The 20,638-nt window shown below is 38.2% G+C and overlaps 1 protein-coding gene and 1 long non-coding RNA gene across 4 annotated transcripts; one reads left to right on the forward strand and one right to left on the reverse strand.

Annotated features, from left to right (window-relative positions):
- Nucleotides 1-6: 6 nt before the first annotated feature.
- On the forward strand, nt 7-9,330 carry LOC141639975 (nicotinate phosphoribosyltransferase 2-like). Of its 3 annotated transcripts, none has more exons than XM_074448945.1 (8): nt 7-143; nt 247-416; nt 999-1,068; nt 1,678-1,797; nt 1,995-2,056; nt 2,488-2,589; nt 3,314-3,369; nt 9,132-9,330. In XM_074448945.1, the coding sequence occupies exons 3-7, from the start codon at nt 1,021-1,023 to the stop codon at nt 3,348-3,350; spliced, it is 369 nt and encodes a 122-aa protein (XP_074305046.1). In that variant the 5' UTR covers nt 7-143; nt 247-416; nt 999-1,020; the 3' UTR covers nt 3,351-3,369; nt 9,132-9,330. The 3 variants fall into 3 exon arrangements, with proteins under 3 accessions (XP_074305046.1, XP_074305047.1, XP_074305048.1); XM_074448946.1 differs by lacking the exon at nt 9,132-9,330 and adding an exon at nt 3,618-4,922; XM_074448947.1 differs by lacking the exon at nt 247-416.
- A 9,930-nt stretch (nt 9,331-19,260) lies between these two features.
- Nucleotides 19,261-20,382, reverse strand: LOC141639976 (uncharacterized). Its single transcript, XR_012542783.1, has 2 exons — nt 19,809-20,382; nt 19,261-19,711 (listed from the first exon to the last, which is right to left on the reverse strand). It is a non-coding gene; the product is annotated as an uncharacterized LOC141639976 (long non-coding RNA).
- Between the last annotated feature and the right edge of the window lie 256 nt (nt 20,383-20,638).

Consider the following 20,638-nt stretch of genomic DNA (forward strand, 5'->3'; position numbering starts at 1 on the left):
AAGAATGTTATTTTGTAGTTTCTCTTTATGGAAGTCTAGTAAATTTTGCAGAAAAGGATGGAGACTGAGTTTTCAACTCTTCTAAATTGTGCGCAAGGGACTTCTGGATTGTTTTTCTCATATGATGTCAATCTTAGTTTAAGGTATCTTATTGGTTATTTTCCTCGTTAATGGTTTCTTGTCTTAATTATTAGCTTGTCCATATAGTTGACATTTGTTTATTTTATGTACTTGACATTGGTCAAGAATGACTTGTACAGGCACAGTTGTTGATTAACTAACTGGTTAGAAGTGGAGTTGTGTGTGTCGTGGGTCGGTGGGGGTCATTTCTCATGGGATTGACCCAAGAAGTAGAAATTGAGGCAAGATAAGTCTTTTATATGGATGGCCATTTGCTTAGAGTAAATTCTCATTAGGTACAACTTGAAAGTCTACAACTTTTTACCAACAATGTAATTGAACATAATATTAACTGGGCACAACACTTCGGCACAGGCTGAGTATCAGTATGCACCCTCACTCAATTGTATCTTAGTTGCCACTTACACCGTCACTTTTGTGCCTAAATGTTTTGGACCATGGTTGAAATGAAGAGAACAAAAAACTCTTTTGGGGAAAATTTAAATCGCTAAGAGTCACTCATTTCATTTCACAAGCTTGATTAATGTATGGACATCTCGTCCTACTTCTGATAGTAAAATGTTTTATACAGATAAATATTCAGATACTCCAAGAACATTCTAAAGAATCTAAACCCTAGAGAACATTTTACACAAGCAGAATGATTAACTTAGCTAATATCCTACAACACCCTAGATGCTAGGGACTCTAGTATAATCTAGTACATCTACAATTGTCTGCACACTTGCAAATAACATTAGGTGGTAGTTAATTCATACCCATTTGGAATTGATGGATGTGCCATATGTCTTATACAAGTTCGCTCAATATTGTGAATAAAATGTTTAGTAATTTGTGCGGCTTATGTCAATGAACAGCTCGGTATGATCTCCAGCACCTATGTTTTTCACTGGTATGGGCAAGTTTAAGTGTGGCCATTGCAGCTCGGTAATTCTCTTTGATCAAGCAAATTTTAAATAATTATTATAGATATGTTTAAGCATTCCAGTTATCATCATACGATTGCACAGATATCACTTGAAAACTGCAATGTCATTTTATTCCTGTTGGCATGCATTGTACTGAACCTTGCTTAGATATTACTGTTCTAAAATCGACAGTTGCCTTTTTTCAAAGGTCACGTGTTAATAAAAGCCTCATCACAATTAGTTACTAGTAAGGCTACAAGATCCTTTTTGAAGTTGTATGGGGCTATGACTTGGCACCACTTAAATTCTACTTGTGATGGACTAAAACAAGATTCATAATTAGCGCAATGTAATGTAATAGATAAGTGAGGGCACAGCTGCACAGCTTTACTAATTGACTATCAATAGCACTAATTTGGCTATTTTTGAAGTTGCTCTGCTTTCAGCTTCCTTTTTCTGAAACCTCCTAACTATTTTTTATCTTCCATCCTAACTTACTCATTTTGGTAGCTTGGTTGATACCTGCAAATGTATGACTCACACTTTGGCTGTGTTTATAGCTTGTCGATCTTATTTATTTGCTTCCTGTATTATCCTTTAACCTGAAACCCTGCTGTTATTATGTCAGGAGGGTTTTCTAGATTGTCTACAAAAATTAGATTGCTCTGAAGGTGAAGTCTATGCTATTCCAGAAGGATCGGTTGTTTTTCCAAGGGTGCCTCTTATAAGGGTAGAAGGGCATGTCGCTGTGAGTGATTTAAAACATTGGTCTTTTACTCATTAATATTGCAATCTGATTCAGTACATGACAATGGCAAATTACTACTTGAGTTTGGTCTTAGAAGGACATAGGTCTTAATTTTAAATACCCTCCTTTAGTAAAGATTCTGTACATGACAATGCCTAGTCAAAAAAAATAAACTTTTTATCTTAATGATAATGAAGGGGCCGGATGGAGGAATTAGTGCTTCAAGATACTATTACATGGGTGGTTTTGATGCAACAAGGTAATTTTTTGAAAGGCTCTTAGCATTCAATTAATCTATGTTTTTGTTGTTTCTGTTGACGTGTTGGAACCTGAAGGTTTGTACGGGCAGAAGTAAAGCTGCCGCGTTGCAATGTTGTTTACTTGTTACTCTGCACTATAGTATATGTTGGGAACTCTGTTGGAAAACATAATTATCTGGAAATTCTCTGGTTGTTTTATAATAAGGTTTAAAGATAAAAATTATACTTTAAACAAGAGGAGTTTATGCTCTGTGTTACTTTTGGCCAGCTAAATAAATGAAATGTTATTGCTTCTGAGCATTGACATGGATCTTAATGCAGTAAATGATTGATCTCTTAGTTTCTGCTCCCTCTTTTCACTTTCGAAAAACAATGGATAACTGTAAAAACAAAAGTTGTACTTTTATCTCAACTCAATTCTGTCTTGCAGACTATGGATAAGATTGTGGAGAAGTCTCTGCAAAGTGTTGATGGCTCGACTAAATGTGAGGATTTTGTCAGTCAGGTTCAGGCATGGTTGGCTAAAATTCAGGTATTTTGAGTATATGGTTGAACATGGGAGCCTACTTTAATTGGTATACTTTTATTATAGTTGAATATCTGATGATGAGTAGTTTACATTACATGTTCAACGTAATGCCGCAATGAATACACTATCTGTATTCGGTGGAATTGTTAGTTGGTGCTACAATTGTTGGTTGTTGACTTCTCTCAAATGGTTTTTGTTGATCTTGTTAAGGGATGGCGCATGTAGATGCATGGTATATGGTATCTCTGATTCTCTATAACAAGGTTTATCTAAAAATCAAAATCTTGTTATGATTTACTAATTAGTATGTCAGGTGGTGCAAACCTGGCTTATGCTACTTGTAAGCCACCAATTTTCATCATTTATTTCATTTGAACAAGCACTAAATTTGCTATTCGCGGAATGATGTACTACCGTACAGTCCTTATGAGTCACAGTTACTTGGACACTCTTGATACTGGTGGAGGCTTAAATTTTCTTCCAATTTTTTTTTTTATTTCTAATTAAGTTTCTTATTTCAACCTTCTATGCATCAAAAGTTTATATTATCAGTCACTTTGTTATTATTATGTACAAATCAATTTTCTTTATTTGAGTTAACATAAGCCTTGTTTTCTTTATTCGTGGTCATTATATCATTTTTACACACTCTTATTAATTTTTTTATGCATCCAAGGGAGATGAAATTAAATTGAAATACGGGCATAACTGAATGATTATATTGCAGGGCAAGCATGATGAATTTGTTCTTGTTAACAAGCTAGGGGACCATATACTAGAAAGGTTAGTGTCATAAACTTCCCTAAACTAACACTAAACTTGTCATCTTATGAGTATAAGACAATAAGGTTTGAGAAGAATGAAAGTTATGTTTACTGTTGAGGTGAATGTACATATATATAGTGAGCTATACATTTTAAATAAGGGAAGGAGCCTAGGGTAATCATCTTAATTATAGTATACAATATGTAATTGCTAATTTTACAAATATATGACAGCTTGATTGATGCTTGATTGATTGTCTTGTGTAGATATTATTTTGTGGAAGATATGGGAATAGTTGTAGCTGTAATATTGTTAATACGCCCCCTCAAGTTGGACGATCTGGTGATGAGACCAAGCTTGTCGCGAAGTTCATGAAACTGCTGCTTGTGTAAAGGCTTTGTAAGGATGTCCGCTAGTTGATCCTTGCTTGCAATGTGGGAGATTCGTACTTGGCCTTGTTGTAGTTGTTGCTTGACGTAGTGGAACGATATAGCCATGTGCTTCATTCGTGAGTGGAAGACTGGGTTCTTTGCGTAGAGTGTTGCAGAAATGTTGTCACAGAATATAGCGGGAGGCTTGGTAACTTGTATTTTGAGCTCAGAGAGAAGATTGCGAAGCCATAATGTTTCCGTTGTGACCGAAGCAATGGCGCGAAACTCAGCTTCAGTTGTAGAGAGAGCAATGCCCTTTTGTTTCTTGGAGGACCAGGTAATGGGGTTGCGCCCAAGATAGGCAATGTATCCCGTTGTCGAGAGGTAATTGTCTTTGTCACCGCCAAAGTCGGCATCACAGTAGGCATGAAGACATAGGGGTGTGTCTTTGTGTAGTTGGATGCCATGGTGTGGGGTCCCTTGAAGGTAACGAAGAAGGCGTTTGAGGGCCATCCAATGGCTCGTGGTGGGATGATGAAGGAATTGAGCTAGGCGGTTGACAGAGAAGGCAATGTCGGGCCGTGTGAGAGATAAATATTGAAGGCTCCCGACGATGGCGCGATAGTTGGTCTGGTCGTGAATGGGGTTTTGGTCTTCTCGGATGAGAGGTGGTGACGTAGCCATGGGCGTTGTATTTGGTTTAGCATCTGCCATTTTATATGTTGTAAGAAGGTCGTGAATATATTTTGATTGACTTAGGTGAATTCCTAGTGCATTCGGAGTGACTTCGATGCCTAGGAAGTAAGATAAAGGTCCAAGGTCTTTTAAGGAGAATCGTGTAGCTAGTTTGTTGATAAAGGTTTGTAGGTGCGATGAGTTAGGTCCTGTAATTATAATGTCATCGACATAAATGAGCATATAAATGACTTGTGTAGATGTTTGTAAAATAAATAATGATGGGTCAGAAATGGATTGACGAAAACCGACAGTGGTAAGGTAGGTTTTTAGTTCGGTGTACCAAGCTCGAGGGGCTTGTTTTAGTCCGTAGATCGCTTTATTTAATTTGCATACAAATTCCGGATGGGTTTGGTTGACAAACCCAGGTGGTTGACTCATAAAAACGTTATCCGTAAGAGATCCTTGTAGAAATGCATTGTTAATATCGAGTTGTCGTAGTGACCAGTTTTTGGCTACGGCAAGTGACAATATAAGACGAACTGTGGTTGGTTTGATCACGGGACTAAAGGTTTCCGTGTAGTCAATACCGGGTCTTTGGTGGAAGCCTTTAGCAACGAGGCGTGCCTTATGTTGCTTAAGGGTTCATCGGGATGTATTTGTTTCTAAATACCCATTTGCAACCGACAATGTTTTGGCGATCGATTTTGGGACTAAGGTCCATGTATTGTTTCGACTTAAAGCATCATACTCGTCTTGCATGGCTTGTCGCCAATGAGGGAGAACGAGTGCTTGTTTGACGGTGTTGGGAAGAGCGGTGGTGAGGGAGGGTTTAAGAGCTAGCTTGGCATATTTCGGGTTTGGCTTGCGTATGTTGTTTTTGAGTCGAGTTGTGATGGTTTGGTTTGGTGGAGGTGGTGTGATTGTGGTATGAGTGGGGTTTGAAGCGGGGATAGTGGTGGTAGAGGTGGCGTTGGGATTGTCAAATTGTGATGTAGTATTGGCTTCGGAGGGGATGTTTGGTGTAGTGGCCGTGGGTGTGTTGGTGGGTCGTCGTGTGTAGACTTTCGTAATAGGTGGTCGAGGAGGAGGAGGTGGTGGAGGTGGCGGAGGTGGGGCTGGTGAAGTGGCGGGTGTAGGTGTGAGAGGAGGAGGAAGGATATGAAGAGCGAAGGTGGTCCATTCCTCGGTGGTGGGAGATGGGAATGGTGTTGTTGGCATGGTAGCGAAAGGATAGATATCCTCATAAAATTTTACATGGCGAGAGGTGTAGATGCGATGGGTTTTTGGGTCAAGACAGTGAAAAGCGCTTTGTGTAGTTGAGTAACCAACAAAGACACATGGAATTGAGCGGTCTTCTAGTTTGTGTTTAGTGTAAGGTCGTAGCCATGGATAGCATAGGCAACCGAAATTGTGTAGATTTTTGTAATCCGGTTGGTTGTTATGAAGTACAAAGTAGGGTGACTTTCCTTGTAGGGATCGAGTAGGTAGTCGATTTATAAGGTAGGTGGCAGTACTAAAAGCAAATGGCCAATACTTGGTAGGTAGATGAGCATGTTTGAGGAGGGCTAGACCCGTTTCTACTATATGTCGATGTCGTCGTTCGGCATATCCGTTGTGTTCAGGAGTATGCGGGGGAGAAGTGGAGTGTGAAATTCCGTTATTAAGGAGGGTTGTATTTAATTTAATATATTCGCCTCCATTATCGGAGAAAAAATGTTTAATTGGTTTGTCGAAGTATTTTTCTACAATTGCTTTAAATTGAATAAATACTTGGTTTGTGTCGGATTTACGTTTGAGTGGGTACATCCAAATGTATTTACTAAAGTGATCGACAAATATGACATAGTATTTGTAATGGTCGAATGAGGGTACGGGACTCGTCCAGAGGTCGGAAAACATTAGTTGGAGCGGGTCAGTGGTTCGAAAAGAAGAATGCGAAAATGGTAGTTTCTTGCTTTTTGCAATATTGCAAGATTCACAGTGCACAAAGTCTTGATTAACAGAATGCAAATTTTTATTAATAGTTCTCATTACATCGTAAGAGGGGTGACCTAATCTATGATGTAACGAAAGTGGAGCGGGTCCTTTGTTGATGGTGTAGGCTCGCGGTTTTGGTGGACACCACTCGTAAATTCCGTCTTTAATTTTGCCCTGGAGGAGCGTTGTTCCCGTCGCCATCGCCTTAACAGAAAAACCATTTTGTGAGAAAATAACACAGGCTTGATTATCTCTACATAATTGAGATATCGAAATAATATTTCGCGAAATTTTAGGAACGTGAAGTACGTTGTTTAAATTAATACCATGGAGATTAAGATTACCTGTATTAGCGATTGTGAGGCCGGAACCATCTCCTATGAGGAGCTCATCAAGACCGGAGTAAGGTGAGTGAAAGGCGAGCGTGTCCAAATCATGGGTCACGTGGTGACTAGCTCCGCTGTCCAGTAGGTAGCTTGGGTTGGGGACGGAGTAACCAGTGGGTATGGCGGCAGCATGGGCTTGGGGTTGCTGGTAGCGATTGGGTGGTGGGGCAGGGAAGACAATTGTGGGATAGAGTTTGCGGAAGACAGAACAGTAGGCAATGACATGACCCGTTTCGCGGCACCATTGGCACCGACCTTTGAACGGGCGAGGGTTGGATTGGTGGTGTGGTGGGTTTGCAGGCTGTTGTGGGTTGTTATAGGTGTGACTGGTGCGATTATTGTAGCGGTTGTGGGATTGGTTTTTGAAGGAAGGATTGGCAGTGGGTTGATAATGATTAATGGGTTGTTTTTGTTGGAGAATTAATTCCTGTTGCAACAATTTTTCATGTAACGCTTCGAACGGAATTGGGGTGTCGCGGGCTCGGACTTGGTCAATGACAGAGTGATAGAGGTCATAGTCAAGACCATTAAGGACTCTAGAGATTACATCTTCAGGATCAAGTATTTTGCCCATAAGGGCTAATTGATCCACGCATGCTTTTATCGAGTGAATGTACTCGGTAATGCTTTGTTCTGTGGTTTTGGAAATAGAGTCAAATTTGGTTTTGATTTGCTGAATGTGGATGCGCGAAGGATTAGCGTAAGTATGGGCAAGAATGTCCCAAGCTTCCTTCGCCGTTTTAGCCCGAACAATCATGGTTTGAAGGGCGGCGGTTATGGTGCCTGTAAGGGCACCGAGGATGAGCCCGTCTTGCTTTAGCCAAGACATGTGGGCGGGGTTTGGTGTTTCCTGGTTGTTAGCGTCCAGAATTGTGGTTGGAGGAGCGGGTGTGGTGCCATCGATGAAGCCTAAAAGGCTTAATCCGAATAGGATGTTGGTGAGGGAGAACCTCCAGGTGGTGTAATTCATAGGGTTCAGTTTCACGACTTGGCTTAGGTTGGGTGCCGTCAAGGGTTTTGTAGTCTCATGAGGGTTGTTGACGGTGGAGTCAGTTTGAGTGATGGTCATGATGGAAGTCGGGTGAGGGAGTTGGGTTTTTGAGCGTTTGAAAGAGCTGCGTTTTGGTCGTAGGGGGTTGGATCGATTGAGGCTCTGATACCATATAAGACAATAAGGTTTGAGAAGAATGAAAGTTATGTTTACTGTTGAGGTGAATGTACATATATATAGTGAGCTATACATTTTAAATAAGGGAAGGAGCCTAGGGTAATCATCTTAATTATAGTATACAATATGTAATTGCTAATTTTACAAATATATGACAGCTTGATATATACAAATATATTGTTAATTTTACAATATATACAAATATATTGTTAATAATGAGTTGAGGTATGTCCTAGTTGTCCCCTGTTCTAACAGATTAGTGTTTAGCTTCATATGTATTTTTGATCTATCGTACAATGCCATGTCTCAAAAGGCCAACTTATTTGAGGTAACATAAGTAGTTCAAACCGAAATACCAGTTCCATTAAAAATTATACTCGTAGTAGTGAGTTGAACTAATTCTCAGAGATGGAGATGGTGAATGTTTGTGTCCTAATATAAAGAAGGCCGATGCTTTTAGCTATGGCTGAATTATGACGGATATCTTTATCTTTACCATTCCTTGCAGCTATTGCTATAATTTTTTGTGATTGCATACCGTAAGAATTGATTAACGGTTCTTATTCTATACCTTCAGCCTACAACTTGTTTGTTTCGCCCCTTAAGTTGTTGATCAGTTGTAATCTTTGTTCAGAACTTGGTATGGAATTATTGACTTTGCGTTTTTCCGCATGCTTTTATGTTACTTCACAGTAGTTGGATTTCGTAATTTTAGGCACTCTTATTTGCTTGCTCAGCAATACTTTTATTTCGTTAATTGTCGGGTTTACGCTTTTTCATGGCTTATTACTGATCGCAATGATAATCATTTTCAGGCTTTTGTGCCCTCCACTCTAGAAATAATTTGTAATAATAAAATGAACAATTATAGAAATCAAGTAAGTGGCGATGTTCTTGTATTTTCGTTGTTGCATTTAGGTTTTTTTGGTCTCCAATGTATTTGGTTTAATGATTTTCTCGAATGCATTTAGCCGACTGGGAATATCTCAATGGCTAGTTATGAAATTGTATTCTTTAACATATTTCTTGGTTATTATATTTTTGGTGAGCTTTGGTTTATTTTCTTCTTAAAATGTTTGGTGAGCAGCACAATGGGATTTGCATTGTTGTAAAGTACGCTTTGGTCTATATTAGGAGGAGGATGCTGAGACATTTGTAGCGCAATTACGTACTAATCATGCATTGTTCGAATTTGTACAGAGAGCTGGTATGGACAGTGGTGAAGAATGTCCAAAAATGTCCAGAGAGCTGGTGGACAGTGGTGAAGAATGTCCAGAGAGCTGGTGCTGGTGCTGGTGCTGGTGTACAGTGGTGAAGAATGTGAAGAAGTGAATTACATATGAATGTAAAGTAGAAATTATAAATTCAGTTAAACATTTGTAATATTTTCAAACCATGTATGTATTAACCATAATAATCAAATATCCTCCACATCTTCACCTTCAACAAAAGAAGCAAGTAAATAATGTAAATCAATTCTACCTCCATCTATGATGCGTTCACATTGTATATTTAGATAGTAAATAATTCCTAGCCTAATTTATCTCTAGCTCATTCACTATATATACCTTGTAAACATTAGTCAGAATACTCAATTCATTTTATAATCAATATACTTTTCATATATGGTATCAGAGCCACAAGAGATCCTACAATAAGCTACTATCACCTCGACAGGCTACCTCTTTCAAACGAGCCGCCTCTGTTTCAGTCACCATCACCGAACCCACCACCATGACACAATCAGAAAACACTATTCCTAACCCACACGACACCACAACACCATTGATCTCGCTCAATTTCTCAAACTGCGTGAAACTCAACCCAATGAATTACGCCTCGTGGCGTTTTCAACTTATGAATATCCTGTTTGGGTATAGCCTATTTGGCTTCCTTGACGGATCCCACCAAGCACCACCATCCACAGTCTCTAATGACGATAAAACTGAAAAACAAAATCCGGCTTATCTTACTTGGTTAAAGCAAGATGGCCTGATTCTCGGAGCCCTAATGGGGACTCTGAGTCCCACGGTTCAGGCTCTCATAGTCCGAGCCACAACATCTAAGGAGGCCTGGGACATACTAGCAAGCACCTACGCAAACCCGTCCCGGGCACACATCCTTCAACTCAAAGATCGACTTGATTCGATCGTAAAAACCACAGATCAGTCAATCAGCGATTATATAAATGCTTTTAAAGTATGCATAGACCAACTCGCATTGCTTGGCAAAACCGTTGATCTTGATGATATCATATCGAAGGTTTTAAAAGGCCTCGATTACAACCTATATAAACCCATTATCGACATTGTCCGCAACCGAGACAACCCTATTTCGTTTGAACTGCTTCATGAGAAACTTCTCCACCATGAACTCCTCTTGAAGCAACAACCTGCCTCTGATCTGTTTCAACCCACCGCTAACCTATCTTACCGCCACAACAACAACAACCACCGTGGCTACAACCGCTCAAACCAACCCAACCAGGCTACCCAATACAACCCCGCACAACCATCTAATGCTATGTCGAGTTCAGCCCCTGCAACCAACAATGCTGCTGCTCGTCCTTTCAAAGGACGGTGTCAGTGGTGCCGTCAAACAGGGCACGTCATAGCAAATTGCCCCTACTACCGCAAACTCTTCCCCAACATTGTCTTCCCTGCTCCACCATCTCGCTCCCACCAGAACCCACCTCAAGCACACGCTGCAACCTTCAACAATCCCAACCCGAGCCCCAACCCCAACCCAAATTATCTTCTTGATAGCGGGGCCTCACATCATGTTACTCACGACCTCGATACCCTCGCTCTCCACTCCCCCTATCTCGGCCCAGACAACCTCTTCATTGGAGATGGCTCCGCACTTGATATTGCCAATATAGGTTCGCTTCATTTACCATTCTCATCTTTAAAGTTTAGTAATGTTTTACATGTGCCCCGAATTTCTCGTAATATATTATCAATTTCACAACTATGTCGTGAAAACAATGCTACTGTACTCTTCTCATCAGATTTTTTTTTGGTTAAGGCAATTTCGACGGGTGCGATCCTCCTCCAGGGCAGAGCTAAAGACGGGATTTACGAGTTGAGCTCGACCCAACCAAGCGCTTACCTTCTCCAGAACCGCTCAACTCCTCTATCGTTACATCACAAATTAGGACACCCGACCTATGATGTAATGAAAATTATGAATAAAAATGCATTATTTCCTCTTTCGAATTTTTCGTTTTGTAACTCATGTCATATTAGCAAAAGTACGAAACAACCATTTAACACATCGTCATTTCGAACCACCGCACCGCTAGAATTAATTTACTCCGATCTCTGGACTAGCCCCGTGCTATCCCGTGAACAATACAAATATTATGTAATATTTGTTGACCATTTCACTAAATACATATGGCTATTTCCGTTAAAACAAAAATCCGAAACCGCCCAAGTCTTTCTCCGCTTTAAAGCCTTGGTAGAAAAATATTTTCAAAAAACCGTCAAGCAATTTTTTTCAGACAACGGTGGTGAATTTCAAAAATTAACACCCAATTTACTTGACCAAGGCATAAGCCATTTTACCTCTCCACCACACACCCCCGAACATAATGGCTACGCTGAACGACGACACCGCCACATAGTCGAAACTGGACTTGCGTTACTTTCTCATGCAAATTTACCAACCACGCTATGGCCTTTCGCCTTTAGCACCGCTACATATTTAATCAATCGTCTTCCTACTAAAACACTAAATAATAAATCACCATACTCACTATTACATAATATTGAACCCAATTACACTAAACTACACAACTTTGGTTGCCTTTGTTATCCTTGGCTTAGACCTTATACCAAGCACAAACTCGACTACCGCTCTAAACCTTGTATCTTCATTGGATATTCCACCACCCAAAGTGCATTTCATTGTCTCGATCCAAAAACATACCGTATTTACACCTCTCGTCATGTAAAATTTATTGAAGACACATTTCCTTATCATAGTCTTCTAACCACTGCCTCACCACCCTCCACGAACACCAATCCAGCTGACTGGTGTAGCTTACTTATCCCTCTCGTTCACCAGCCTCAACCGGACTCTACCACTCCTCCTCCTTCCACTACCATTCAGTCCCGTCACCCCATCACAAATGTCTACACCAGACGTGCCACCCAACCGCCTACATCCACCATTCCCACTTCTGATTCCTCCCCTCTTAATGCTTCTATCCCCACCGCAAGCCCTTCCGCTACACCTCAAAATGACACTCCGCGACCACCCCCTCCTCCACCTCGCAATGTAGTCACTCGCCTTGACAATAATATTCGCAAGCCAAACCCAAAGTATGCCAACCTTGCTCTCGCTTCCGCCACTCCATCCTCGCTGCCCAACACGGTCAAACAAGCCCTCATCCTCCCTCCATGGCGCCAAGCTATGCAAGACGAGTATGATGCCCTTGACCGAAATAAGACCTGGACTTTAGTCCCTCGACAACCATCTCATAACGTTGTTGGATGTAAATGGGTCTATCGGATTAAATACAATCCCGATGGTACCTTAAAACAACACAAGGCACGCCTCGTTGCCAAAGGTTTTCATCAACGCCCCGGGATTGACTACACTGAAACCTTTAGCCCAGTGGTCAAACCCACAACCGTCCGTCTCATTCTTTCTCTCGCAGTCACAAATGCCTGGTCATTACGTCAACTTGATGTTAACAATGCCTTCTTACAAGGTACGTTAACTGAAAACGTATATATGGCTCAACCACAAGGCTTTGTCGATTCTACTCACCCTGACTTTGTTTGCAAACTGAATAAGGCAATCTATGGCTTAAAACAAGCTCCTCGAGCTTGGTACACCGAGCTCAAATCTTATCTTGTCACATACGGTTTCAAACAATCCATATCCGATTCCTCGCTATTTCTCTTAAAAACCAAAACTACCTGTATTTACATGCTAGTCTATGTCGATGACATTATAATTACTGGCCCAAACCATAATCAATTACAAACCTTTATTAAAACTCTTGCCAAACGTTTCTCACTCAAAGACTTAGGACCATTATCATACTTTCTTGGGATCGAGGTCACCCCCAATCATCTTGGACTTCACCTCAATCAATCGAAATATATACATGATTTATTAACTAAATACAAAATGTCGGAAGCTAAACCCATCAACACACCCATTGCCACCGACACACATCTCACCCGTGAAGATCACAAACCCGTTCAAGACCACTCTGACTACCGTGCTATTGTTGGAAGCCTGCAATACCTCTCTCTCACGCGGCCTGACATTGCTTTCACCATTAACCGTTTAGCTCAATTTCTTCACCATCCCACCTCCACTCATTGGGTCGCTCTGAAGCGTCTCCTTCGCTACCTTCAAGGCACCCCAACTCATGGAATCCAACTACACCGCAAGTCTCCTCTTTGTCTTCACGCCTTTTGTGATGCTGACTTTGCAGGTGACAAAGATACATACGTCTCCACCACTGGCTACATCATCTACATCGGACGCAATCCAATATCTTGGTCTTCCAAGAAACAACGAGGATTAGCTCTTTCCACTACCGAAGCAGAATTTCGAGCACTTGCCGCTGTCACCACTGAAACACTCTGGCTACGCAACTTACTCACTGAGCTTGGCATCATCATCACCAAGCCACCTGCCCTCTACTGTGACAATATGTCTGCTACACTCTACGCCAAGAATCCGGTCTTCCACTCTCGCATGAAGCATATGGCACTCTCATTTCACTTTGTCCGCGAACAACTTCAACTTGGTCACGTCCGTATACAACACATTGCAGGCAAAGATCAATTAGCAGATGCTCTTACCAAGCCACTCCACAAACTCCGATTTCAGGAACTACGAGACAAGATTGGCCTTCTTCCTACGAAGTCCATCTTGAGGGGGCGTATTAACCATAATAATCAAATATCCTCCACATCTTCACCTTCAACAAAAGAAGCAAGTAAATAATGTAAATCAATTCTACCTCCATCTATGATGCGTTCACATTGTATATTTAGATAGTAAATAATTCCTAGCCTAATTTATCTCTAGCTCATTCACTATATATACCTTGTAAACATTAGTCAGAATACTCAATTCATTTTATAATCAATATACTTTTCCTATAGTATGAATGTAAAGTATGAATTTTTATATATTTAATATATTAGTTTTAAATTATACTCCCTCCACATTTCTATGTTCTTCCCATTTCATTATAATACTACTTACATATAATGGAGAAATGGGAAGAACATTAAAATGTGGAGGGAGTAATAGTTATTTGAAAGCAGGCATTTTTTTAACCTAAAATATTTTTTTTGTTTTTAAAAAACTATTTATTTGCGGCTCCTTTTCCCAAAAACGCTGCAAATAAGGCACCTATTTGCGGCTCCTTTTTAAAAAAAACGCCGCAAATAAATGGTCCTATTTGCGGCGTTTTTATGGAGCCGCAAATGAAATTCTTATTTGCGGCCCCTCTATTTGCTGCTACACCAAGAACGCCTCAAATAGCCTATTTTTAGGAGCCGCAAATTAATGTTTTTCTACTAGTGTGAGTTTAGGAAACGGTAATTCTTTTTCAAACCAATTATCTCGCAAAGGCCTTGAATTTGAAAAAAAAAAAATTCACCGCTTTCTGAATTGGTAACTGGGAGTTATGGTTAGTCAAAGTTTTTTTAACGAATAAACTTTGACTACCATAATTCCGAGCTACAAGTTCAAACACCGGCGAATCTTTTTTTTAAAACCGGAGATTTTGTAAATACGTTCAATGTGAAGAAAAAGTTTACTGTTTTCTAAACTCGTAGCCAAGAGTTATCGAAAGCTAAAAGTTTTTTATTTTTTTGCGAAAAAAAATGGGTACAACTTAGAAAATGAACAAATTGAGGGGTACAAATGAGAAGGCCAATTGTATACAATTTCAACGAAGACCAATCGTGAGCGGGTTGTAGTAAGGAGTTGAGTGAGGTTGGGGGAGGAAACTCTGAACAATGTCTTGCTTCATTGTCACGAGAAGGATGCAAAAGCAAGGTGAGCTAGCCTTATTTTTTAATAATTATAAAATAACTCGTCCCAACCCAAATCTTTTTGCTTGCCAAAAATCTCTGTTTGATGTCAATGCAGACTTTTAAGGGGATGAAAATGAGAGAGATGAACGAGAGAAGTCAAAAGGGTGAATGTTGGGTTAATAATAACACAGGGGCATTACGGTTATAAAATCAAACTTTTCATCTGAAAGTCCATTTGGAAGCAATTTTGACCTGGGAATATTTTATGGGAGTAAATTATTAAAAAGTTTTCATAAGGGATTTATTTTAGAAAAGTGGTTTATAAAAGGGAGTAATTATTAATTTACTCTTAGGCTTATATAAATGTACCCCAATTATTCATGGCTCCTGCAAATCATAACAATTTTGCTTAAATTTTAACTACTATTCGTGTAAGCAACCCTGTGTTACCGAATTCACTCAACTTTAGCAAACTGGGCTTAGTTTGAGCATATTCTATTGAGGCGTATGATTAAAAATTACTCAGTATCTATCTATATTAATAAAGGAAGCTTTTTTCGAGCGATTACAGAGAGTCCAACTTTTCGAAACTACCTAAGCTGTTTTTTAATTTAAAGATAATGATCAAGATGTAAAAATATTGGAGAAGAACAAATTTTATCAAAAACCGTCAATTTCTATCACGTTGGACTCCTAAAGTCCTAATACCAAGCAATAACAAATGTATTACGAGTATAGTATATAAACAGCCGTTCACGAACTTATTTCCCAACCTTCACGTTTTTCTTAGTCTTTGTTAGCTTTTATATGATTGATAAAAATTGTTTTCTTTTAATTTTGTCTATTTTTACGTCCTCATAATTTTGCATGTTAGATATTTAAAGATTTGATTTTTTTTTTCATGTTAGATATTTAACGATTTGATTTTTTTTCTATGACAGGCTGACAACGATTAGAAAAAGGAAAGTGATATATGCTAATTATTTTTGAGGAAGATGATATCAGTGAATTATTTGCCATCGACATCACGTCAAATTGGGGTTCAAGATTTGTTCACCAAGGCATATCGTCCAATTACACAAAGGAATTAAGGGGTTTTTGAAAATTGGATTCGAAAAGAAAGAGCCAAATCACATTATGTTCACGTTTCTTCTTCTGATAATTGTTTTTATTTACTCCGTATTATTTATATTATATGTGTTTTATTAGAGTAGCATGTTGCCATACCCCGATACACTTCACCAGTTTGTGACGTGAATGCTTCAACCTCAGCCTATTGTCCGACCTCGAATTGATATCGTTATTCATGTCGACAAGTTGATATCCAAATACTCAAAAAATTAGATGATTTTTTTGTTGGCATGGGATATTAATATGAAGTTTTCTAACCAAGGCATTCGTTCCATTCGTACTGCGTCCATGCTTTTACTTGGTTTACAGAGATTGTTTATATGTAACTTTGCTTAAAGACCACACCCAACTTCATTTGTATTGCAATTAAAACTAATCGTTGGTTTATTCTCCGTGATGTTTAGTAAGTACAGTTGATGTTGTTCACAATCCGATCACTAAACCTATATTGAGGATACGAGAGTAATATGGGCAGAATTGGTACAATGGCGAATAGTGTCAGATCGGTTCAAGGATTATATACTTGACATATGCTCATCTATTTTTTAATCTTCGTAGATTTAACCATAATATTATATACATAAAAGAGGTTTATTTTGAGCGATTACCGATAGTCTAACAATCGCAAGCTACTTTCGAGCGCTCTCATTAATAATTAACTTTTTGAAATGACATATATTTTAGCCATGATAACATACTACACTAACTCATAATAGTTTGTACCAAAAAAAATCTCATAATAGTATAAAAATATACCGTTTCTACACTTCTAAAATTGGAGCTTATCACAAATTAGTAGCCAGTAGTATAAGTTGAGAATTACTTAAACTCTACCTGTGATTCAATAATGTACATGATCTGTTGAGATTTTATTGGAGTGATATTTTAGAGTTTCACCTTTTACCAATTAGTTCAGATTTTATTGGAGTGATATTTAGAGTTTCACCATTTTTTTTTGATGACGAGGGGGTTGAATCCCCCGGGCCCATGCATTCCCGCACCACCACATGGACTATGTAAGTCACTCCCTTCGGGGGCTGTAGTGGCCAAGTGATCATCGCCCTAGCTGGTAGTCGAACCCGAGACCTCTCAACTCCTGTATTTCTGCAAGCTTCAAGATTGAACCCGGCTACCACTGGACTAACACCAGATTTGGTTTCACCATTTACCAACTACAATATTTGTAGCAAGTCTTTATAGGACTCAAATTAACCGATCAGAAATATTGAGTAGGGTATGTATCTCATACTAATCTTAATCATAGAATTTGTATTCATTTATATTGAGAAATCACGTAAAATTTAGTTATTTTTTAATAAAAATCATCAATGAATCGTTCATCAAATAAGCTTTTTGCCTTGGATAATGAAAGTGTTTGAGTGGAAAAAGCCTACAAAAAGCTTCGTTGTGATACGTATATTACATAAGTTAAAGTTAAATCTCCAATAGATCGTTCAGCATATAATTGTTATATCACAACTTTTTCCAACTATACGTACATGAGTAATTGATCTTTACATGTTTTGATTGAAGCGGCAACTTTCATAAGTTAAAGATGTTAATTTAGACTATAAAAACTTACAAAAGATATTGAGAGCTTTTATTAATACAAAGAAAACCAGAAAACACCACGATGAACTCCAGATTTACTGATTTACGGTTAACTTATATTCACGTGCTCATTCTATACTATTAGAGTTAGGGTTGAGACTTGAGACATGAGGTTGATTGATACAAAAATTGTTTGTAATATAAAACGCCGGGTCATTATAGAAAAGCACACTCTATAGAAGATTACATATAGGCCCGTGCATCGCACGGGCATTAAATCTAGTATTACAATATATACAAGAATGCCGTGTATCTAATATGCATCTTCAAGTGTGTATTTAATATATACTTACCCTTCACCAAAAAAAAGGGGTATTTTTAAAATTTCCACGAGATGTGTTCATATGCTTCCAAGTGATCGACATTAGTTTATGAATTTTGACCATGTTACATGTTAGGATGTTAGATCACCAAAGTGAGAATATTTACAAACATGGATCACATTAGTAACAAATTAAATTGGTCATGACAAATTATAGAGTAAGACGGCCTTATATGTGAGACGGTCTATTTTGGTAGAAAAGAACTAGTTAATGTATTATACAACTGGGTGTATATACAACTTATTTAATGTAGTTGAGCCTTGTTATAAAGTTATCGAGCTTTACTATCAAAATTATCGAGTTATGATACAAAGTTATTGAGCTTAACAGAATAATTATTAAGCTCAATAACTTTATAAAATAGCTCAGTAACTTGTAAAATAACTCAACAACTTTGTGTAAGAGTTCAACAACTTTGAGGCAGTTGTACAATGCTACTATACAACTGGTTGTAGGTATTTGTGGAAAAGAACATTCATTTATGGGCGTGAACATTCATTTTTGTATAATGGGAATTGTCCCACAGTGTGAGATTGTCTCACACAATAATTTCGGATTGCTCACACAAATTATAGAGTAAGACGGTCTTACATGTGATATGGTACATTTTTGTAGAAAAAAAAAACATTCTTTTCATATATTGCTAATAAATGAACTACCTTTTTATATAATGGGGCCGGTTCATAGTGGTGAGACCGTTTCATGCAATAAGTAAAACATCATGGTACCGACATAGAATCAACTCAAAAGTCGGGGTAACAAAGCGGATTCCTATTTTTGGGTCAAAGAGTTGAAAGTACCATGGGATGTAGTACTAAGCCTATTCTTGAAGAGGTCAATAGTAATAATTTATTTTAAAGTTTCGATATAGACAATTAAAAAGCATGTAAAAAATCTAGGGATGTGCTCAGGGACGAAGCTAGGACCGAATAGTAAGGGGGGCCGGTTTAAAACATAAGAACGATGAATTACCATATTTCATGTATATTTTAGCATTGTCTATTAACATCACACCATTATTACTATAGTTATGAACTTATGATTATTTTTGGAAGTGTAAATTCTAAATTGCTTTCTCCGAAGTTTTACACACATTTTTTTTAAATACTAATAAGCTTTCTATTGTTGAACCCTTTATCAAAGATTCATTAGGTGGCAAAAAATTAAGCCACATAAAGTATAAGATCATAATAAGGAAAGGAGTATGCACAAAATAAAACAAAAGTATATTATTTGGTCTAATTAAAATAATTTGGCCAACATTATTTTGCTTGAATAAGAATTCTTTTTAATAGGACAATTTAATCTTAAAATTAAGAATTTAAAAAATATTAAAGTGTAAAAGTGTAGACCAAGATTTGAACTCACGACCTACTACACCTAAACATCAGCCAAACAAAAATTACCATCTTTGCCAAGTTGAACCATTGCTTCATCTACTAATAATAAATATACATAGCTTGACCCAAGGCTGCCCGGGCCATGGCCCATCCGGCCAGACCCGTGCTTCGTCATTGGATGTGCTAAATCCAACACATCATTTTGCTTAATCCTACACAAATTACCGACTTTATCTAATTTTACCCCTCTCATTTCTTACCCACAACTATCCCAAAAGAAAGAGAAAACCTTCGCCGGTGCAATATCTGACGCCTCTTCTCCCACCACTCCAGGAACTTCATTTGGAATACTTGGACTATACAAAAACATGGCTTCTTAGCGTGGATCTATTATCATGGGAATATGAATACAAGAAGTAAACTTTATAACTTGAGGATTTGTGATGAACATACCTGCTGTATATGTGGAAGATCATCAGAAACCATGGAACACTTATCCTTTGAATGTCCTTATAGCAGAAATACCATCCTTTATGTCAGAGCCTGACTGGAGTAACTTTGCCTACCAATAATTTGGTTGCTTGGCGCATGGGACTGAATGGATCTCAGGTACAACTGGGTATTCTTGATGCTACTATAAATGCTTGCATTTATCACATTTGGAATCAAAGAAATCGAAGCAAGCACAATTCAGTTCTTACCCGGCCAAATCAACTTGCTCGAATAATTTTGGAGGAGTTGAAAATGAGATTTTGAGGTCTGGATAGAAGGAAAATGGATCGGAAGGAAGAGATTTGGCTTCAGGAGCTTTTGAGAAGGGGATGCTGATGTTGATGGGATCTGGGAACGGAATTTGATGCTTCAGATATACTTCTATTGGTAACATTAGCACATTCACATAGTTGAGCAAAAAAACTTATTGATTAATCTATATATATATATAAAAGAGAGTTTTTTCGAGCGATCTGAGAGCGTCCACATCATCAAAAATCAATTTAGGAAAGTATAATTTTTGATGTAAAAAATAAAGTAGAGAATCTTTTAATTATTATAATATGTATATTTCCTAAATTATATTCAAGTGATATTTCTAATTTTTATATCAAACTTTTACATTTCATTTGCCAAAAAAATATCGTTAAAAAAATTATGAAAATAATATAATTAGCTTTGTGGTAAAAAATGCTATCATTAGAGTATAAATTTCATATTATTTGCACATATTAAAGATGATGTACTTCTGAATATGTAAAATTGTGTACATTTTAGTATGTTTTGTCCCA

This window comes from Silene latifolia, unplaced genomic scaffold, assembly GCF_048544455.1.
Source record: "Silene latifolia isolate original U9 population unplaced genomic scaffold, ASM4854445v1 scaffold_669, whole genome shotgun sequence".
NCBI lineage: Eukaryota > Viridiplantae > Streptophyta > Magnoliopsida > Caryophyllales > Caryophyllaceae > Silene > Silene latifolia.